Source organism: Oxyura jamaicensis, chromosome 10 (genome assembly GCF_011077185.1).
Source record: "Oxyura jamaicensis isolate SHBP4307 breed ruddy duck chromosome 10, BPBGC_Ojam_1.0, whole genome shotgun sequence".
Taxonomy (NCBI): domain Eukaryota; kingdom Metazoa; phylum Chordata; class Aves; order Anseriformes; family Anatidae; genus Oxyura; species Oxyura jamaicensis.
The window spans coordinates 10870139-10877295 of NC_048902.1; the positions used below are offsets into that span (position 1 = coordinate 10870139).

General features: G+C 51.8%; 1 protein-coding gene across 1 annotated transcript; it reads right to left on the reverse strand.

Moving 5' to 3' along the window:
* Positions 1-2590: 2590 nt before the first annotated feature.
* On the reverse strand, positions 2591-6948 carry NMB (neuromedin B). The gene is made up of 3 exons (XM_035336228.1): positions 6773-6948; positions 6045-6247; positions 2591-2870 (listed from the first exon to the last, which is right to left on the reverse strand). Exons 1-3 carry the CDS (start codon positions 6906-6908, stop codon positions 2823-2825), a joined length of 387 nt encoding a protein of 128 aa, XP_035192119.1. The 5' UTR covers positions 6909-6948; the 3' UTR covers positions 2591-2822.
* Positions 6949-7157: the final 209 nt, after the last annotated feature.

Here is a 7157-nt window from a genome sequence, read left to right on the forward strand (position 1 = left end):
GAAAAGAAAAGAAAAGAAAAGAAAAGAAAAGAAAAGAAAAGAAAAGAAAAGAAAAGAAAAGAAAAGAAAAGAAAAGAAAAGAAAAGAAAAGAAAAGAAAAGAAAAGAAAAGAAAAGAAAAGAAAAGAAACAAAATGCTAGTTTCCCTAGCCTGGATGCAAGGGCTTGTTCCTGGAAACTCCCCAAGAGTATAACCTGGTAAGCAATGGGAACTTGTGCCTGAAGGTTGTGAGTGCTGTGGCCCAGCAACCAGATCAGGAAAGCAGAGCCCAGGGCAGAACAGGGAGGTTGCCAGATTTGGGGATTTCTCAGATTTTTTTCTGACTTCCCCAGTTTTAATCAAAACTGAAGAAGAACTGGGCTTTGGGCTTGATTGTTTGCTTGACAGTATGAGAGAGTGAGAGACAATGAAGCAGCTAAGTGGTGGAGCAGCAGGTCCAGTACTGGGCTATGCAGCCTTCATCCCCAGAAGTTAAGACCCAACAAGACAAAGCCCTGAGCAACCCGGTCTGACCCCAGAACTGGCCCTCCTTTGAGCAGGTGGCTGGACTAGAGACCTGCTCAGGTCCTCGCCAGCCCAAATTATCCTGTGCTCCTAGGGAGGTGCCCAAGGCAGGCTTCTTTCTGTGCAACACAGGGCTCTGCGGGACCAACACAGCTCCAGTGGTCTTACATGGCAGCTCAACATGGCCTGGATCTCTGGATCCTCTACCCAACAGAGACCTCTCTTGTGTCTTGACCTGCAGCCCTGGTGCACTATGTATGAAGATGTATGTGTCCTCTGCCACCTCATGCTCAAGAGATGAGGAATAAGTCCGGCAAGAAGTACCTGTTCCTTCTAGCTGATCTGCATTCAGAGGGACTCTGCTCAGACAACCACCTTTCTTAGGTGCTCAGCACCTGAATCAGTATTCAAATACTTATATTTCGTTAATTGGCAATACATTAAGTTCCCCAAATAATACATCAGTTTCCCTAAATCGAGTCTGTTTTGCCTGTGATTATAATTGCTAAGTGACCAATTCATCTTTATCTTGGGGTCTGGGGCAGACGGTGGACAGACAGGCAGACAGGTAAAATGGAGAGGTTCTCGCTAGGAGAGGGAGGCTCTCACCTCAGTATCTCATGGCAGGTTTCTGCTGTGACATACAGAAACCTGCCTACCCTCCCCTGAGCCTCCCCGGGCAAGCTGTGAGCTGGCAGTCCCACTCCGTGGCACATCATGAGACAGCTGAGCATCAGGTCAGGAATCCCATAAGACTGTCACTCCATCACACTGCCGTCTGAGAGGCATCTGGTCTGCTCTGGCGTCAAACATGATAAGCTATGTCATTATTTTTCTTGCTCATAATTAGCTTATAAGACAAGGCTTCGGTACAGCTAATGGTAGGCAAGCTGGGGGTCACCCACATCCCAGCACACAGCAACAAGCTGGGGGAAAATAATTAAAAATTAATTGAATAAAGGTGCCTCCCAGAAAACATCTCCCCAGGTACAAAGTACCCTAGTGTCAGGGCATTTGATGGGGAGCACCAAGTTTTGGAGACAATGCTGGAGGCAAACCCATTATAGGACATTTGGTTTTCACCCACCAAAACCAACCTTCAAATAGCCCAACCTTCAAATAGCTGAGAAAACTCCAAGAGTTTGAAAGCTGGACTGTAAGTGGGAGACAAAAAATGATCTTTTATTGGTCTAAAACCTGTATTTGGTGTGTATTTGCACTGGGGATACTGGGTCCCTATTACATCTGGGCAATTGCTGCCAGCAACCCCCAGGAGTGACACGTAAAGGACAGAATGGTATCATGCAGGCACTTAGACAGAGAACTCTGCCAAGAGCCTGTAGGCTCATTTTCTGCAAACATGAGCAGTGCGAATGCACCTGGACTGGTTGCACCCACAACAGGCTCCAAAGCCCAAGACTGAAGTCTCCTACCATGGCTTTCCCCTCCCTCTGCACACATCAGCATGTGCCCAGGGTGGCTGGCACTCATGTATGAGCAGCTTCAGAAGAGACAGAACCTAGGACACAGGTTCTGCTATTTCTCTTTGCAAGGCTTGCTTCCCAGCCTTCAGCACCTCAAAGGCAGCACAATCACCACTTTAATCACATCTTAAAAACAATATAAAAGAATAATTAAAAACTAGCCTGCCTTTTTCAGTTGTCCCAGAGGACCCCAGGGCTGTAATTGTGCACAATGGCTTAGCTGAAAGGACAAAAGATCATCATCCCAAATCAGGATGAGTGGTCCCAGCCTGCACCCTGAAGGACAGCAGAGGAACTTAATAAACCCTGGGGTTCTGCTCAAGCCTGGAATCGCTGTGATATAAACAAGATGCTTTTGGTTTTCACAGGAATGTGCTGATAATCTCTCCAGGAAGGAGGGTTTATAGGGTGCTTCAGTAGCACAGTGCTGTAAGAACTTACCCACGCTTGCAATTTTATCCAACAGCAGTGAGCAGGGGCAGCAGGGAACATATCCTATTGCCTCCTGGTTGCTGAGATCCAGGAACCTCCCTCCATTCCCCATTCTTCCTTCACAAGCCACAGGGTCAGCCTTTCCACCCCCATATAAGAGTCTGAGCTGCTGTGTGCAAAGAGCTAATTTTATTCGCAGGGGCACATCGGATATCAAGAAAGCAGAAAACATACAGGAAATATACAGGGTGGCTCTGCTTTTCATACAAGCAATCACTATTAACAGTATTACAGAAAGAATAAATAAGTGATGTTGCTACAGTAACCCACAAGGATTATGATCTCCTCCGTTTGCCGTGCATGGCCAAGCCTACAGACTCCATCCTCCACTGCTCTGCTCCTTCAGTTTGAAAAATACTTCTCCAACACCTTTGTCAAAAGCCCAGTCTCCTGCAAGAAAAGGCACAACAGTGAGCCATTGGTCCCGTACGCAGCCTTGGTTGACATCAACTGCCTGGGCAGCATGGGGCTCAACAGCTGGATCACAGATGACATCGGAGGTGAACTGTGCTGACGCTGAGACAGCCACCACTGCGTTGGGTTTCAGGGATGAGAGCAGCCTCAGGGCCAAATCCAGCAGGGAGATATATGAGAAGGCAAAAAAAAAATACACAAAACTCAGAAGAGAAAAGTTGTATATGGATTTTGAGGGATTGCATACTGCCCAGGGCTACACAGAGCAGCATTTGTTTTCACCCAGAGGGGCTCTCCCCCTACCCTGGAGTCATCTCACTCCACACACGGGTCTCACCGTGGTTGCCTCCAGAAGAAACACTGCCACGCGCACAAGGAGATGCCAGCCCGTCCCACCCCCACTGAGGATCCTCCCCTCCCAGACAAAGATTTGTCACACGTAGCCCTGGGGCAGCACCAGGAACCCCCTGAGCACAAGCCCTGTCTATTGCATGTAGTTGAAAAGATTAAGAAAATACTGTTTGCAAACCCCTTCTGCTCTGTGAGACTTCTCCCATCACTAACCATGAAATACATGCTGCTGCTTTGAGAAGGGACATCTTGGGGTAAATCCCACTGGCAACATGTAGGGCTTAACCATGTAAAGGTAGGGCAAGCAAAAATGTTAAGCCCTGGGACTTGTTTAATGTTTAGAGGAGCCCCACAGAACAGAAGAGCCATTCTGTGAATGATCAGCAACAGGCTCAGGAAGGGAAAAGTCTGCATTCCCTTGACAGATATCCTGCTACAAAGGACAGCTTGTGTGTTGGAGCAGCAGAGCAACACATAGCACATTAATTCTTGTCCTGCTGACCAGCAGGTCCCAACTAAGGGGGAAGCATCTTGGCTTTCCTAAACCATGTCAAGATGGAAATGACAGACCCCAAGAAGAGAGCGCATGGAGAGTTCCACAACATAAAGCTCTTAAGCCCCTTCTTAGGCAGGCAGCAAACTCTGCATGCAGATCAGTGCAGGCACGCTGGCTGCTGACCCCAGGTGTCCAACAGAGTGAGGGAGAAAGCAGTAGAAGTGGCAGGAATTTGCACTGGCATTGTGTCACCCACAAGAGCAAAAAGTATAGTCCCAGAGAAAAGTGTAACAAGAGCAGTGCTCAAAGGCACCAAGGAGAAGTAACATCAACCAGCAGCTTTGAGGCAAGGACACCCCAGAGGGTGAGAAGGCAGGAGCAGGAAGGCAGGAGCTGAGTCCAGTGAGGTGCTCAGGGGTGCTTGAAAGACACAACCAGGTGTAACACCTGCAAAGAGCAAGGTCCCTGCTGCTACCAGGATTGCTGGTATCTGCCAGGTCAAGGCAGGAGAGGCAAGAGGCTCTGCGAAGAGACTGTGTGGGACAGGAGCCAGCTGGACACCAGACACCTAAGCTGCAACACCACCTCCCACGCAGCCACCAGAGGCATCAGAGCAATGAGGCAGGCGGCTGACCAGTGTCTGCTTCATGGCGAGCAAAATTGCTCTCCAGCAATGGAACTTCAACACCCAGATCATATGACAAAGGTGAATGTTTAACAGTGGGTGCTAACCCTGGCCAGGACCTGCTTTTGAGCACTAAGAATGAGCACGGCTGTGGCTGGCAGAGCACAGGCACCCCCAGCTGGCAGCCTAAGCCACGGGACCAGTGTTTGAGGAAACATCCACCCAAGTGCACCTGCAAAAGAGCAGTGACAGCACAACTTACCTACATGGAAGAGATCCACAAAGATCACACATCCAGCTCTCACATCTCAGATAGCTAATGCAGCAAATACCCTCCTTCAAGGCTCCTCAGGCTGGTTGAGGAAGAGTCCAGGACCTACAGAGCCTTCTCCTCCCTTGCAGCTGCATCTAAGAAGCGCAAGCTGCAGCACTGCAGTGGACAGCACAATGTGAAGGGAGCAGGATGTCTTCGGCCACATCCAGCTGTACCTTCTATCCCTCTCTATCCCACTGGGGCTAGTTCCCTAGGAGAGCTTCATTTTACCTTAATCTGATGAAATCAAGTCAGGAAGGTGCTTGAATATACACCCCTCAGGCTGACCTCCCTGCAGCTCTGCTCCACCTGTGCCTTCCCTACAAAAAAAACAAATAATAGGAGCAAGCACTGCCTAAGCTTGGATGACAGAAGCAGCTTTACCTGTATTCACTGTTACTGGATAAGCTCCTCTAGCAAGCAGCTCAGTGGTACACACAGGACCCACCTAAGTGGATTTCATCCTTTCAAGGCTCTCCATTACTTCCTGCTGTGAATAGAAATGGCAAGACACCAGGGAAGCACACGAGGCAGCAAATGGGCAGAACCACAAGGACCAAGCAATTCCATCTCCATGTTTTAAGAGACGATCTGGGCTCGCTCTGCTCCCAGTGGCTTCATTTTCCACTAGGAGTTGGGTGAGCTCTCAGGCAAAAGCTACTCCAAGGAGCTAAAAGAGGATGCTGAGGACCTGCTGACATACAACACCAATGGAGCTCCTGCTGCAGACAGAGCACTTGCCTGCTGCCCGATACCCACTCTGTGGCAGAATAGTGCACACCTTCCCTCTGCAAGCCAAACTAACAACGCTACATGCCCCTCCGATAATGAGGCATCCTGACCATAGCAATACAACCACCCCAGAAGGGGGAATCAGAAGCCCAAGACCTCTTTGTATGTACAGGGAGAAGAGTCTGACCTACAAAGCCACGTCCCTCTTTGCCTTTCTCTACAGAAAGCAAGGGGAGGCAGGATTTCCATGTCTTTGCGGTGGCTGGGTAAGGAGACATTTCTTTATGAGAGCCGCAATGGCCAGCCATCCTCTTCTGCACCCAAGGAGGACCCAGATGCTCACTAACAACCCCTGGGCTGGAGATCATGACAGCCCCTGCCCAGCCTCACACCCTTCCCAAACATTTGGGACTACTAGCCTCTGTCCAGCTGGACACAAGCCTTGACAGATTTATCTGCTCCTTTGTGGCTGCTCTAGGGAAGTAGTTTAAGGAGGGTTAAAAGGAGCAAGAGGGGAAATAAACCTATAGCAGCTGTGCAGGTGTTCCCAGCAAGGCTGGCTGTTGCAGATTAACATCAAGACCACCTCCCTGCTCTGGGCATCTCCTTCCATATCAGTTAGTCAATATTCACCTGATCTGTGAGTTCATATTTTCCTTGGTTCTCATCCAAAAGTCTTTCTTGCAAGAGGATTTTCAGGAGCTCACGGGTAAGCAGTTCCATCATGTCCTCCAGCAAGGCTCTGAGCGAGGGACCAAAAACCATCGGCACTGCAGGCTCTTCTGGTGACTCCAGGCGCGGAGTGCCTGTGACACTCTTCTTCCCCATGAAGTGGCCTGCAATACAACACACTTGTATGTCTACACAAACGGCTGGAGAGAGAGGCAGAGACTGGCTGAGTGACATTAAGCCGTTATCTGCTACCGCATGCCGACACCATTCAGTGAGATGCACCAAGCAAGCCTAACATCTAAAATAGCCAAATATAATGCAGTGAGGAGAAACACAGAGATCCCAGGTCCTCGTTCCACACTAGACCTCAGGGGGCTGAAGTTAACACCCCCAGGAGATGTTACCTCCTTCGTGAAGGAGCCTCACCTCCTCCCTCAGGCTCTCCAGCCACCTCATGCGAGCAGGGACCCCACGTCCCACGTCCCCATGCCACCACCTCAAATGACAGCGTGACCAGAGACCCCCCCCCCCACCCTCCTCCTGGACGGGAACCACGCCGGGACCCCCCGCCGCAGCACGGCCACCCCCTGCACGCCACAACCCCGCTCCTGACGGGAGCGAGCTCGGCGGGGCAGCACGGGCACCAGCCCTCGCCCCCAGCCGCTCTGCCCCACGGGGCCCCGCGGTACCTGTGGCCCAGAGATTGCCGCGGGGGTTGACCTTGATCTTGGCCGCCTGGCTGCGGTGCTCGGCGAAGTCGAGGTGCACGGCGGGCCCCAGCGCGGCGCCACACAGCAGCAGCAGGAGGCAGCGCAGCACCGCCATTGCCGCCTCGGCGGGACCCGCTCCCGCCTGGCGCCGCCGCTGCCGGCGCCCCGGTTTATATACCACGGGGGGCGGGGCCTCGCTGCGCCACGCCCCCAGCGCGTGGGCTTCCCGCCCTTCCCGCCACGCGCCCCCCACCCCCCAACCGTTGGGCTCCTCGCGCTTCCCGCCCGTGGCGCCGCGCGCGCGCCCCCTCAGCCGCCCGCTTCCCGACCTCGGCGTCCCCTCAGCGGGGCGGCCCCCGCAGAG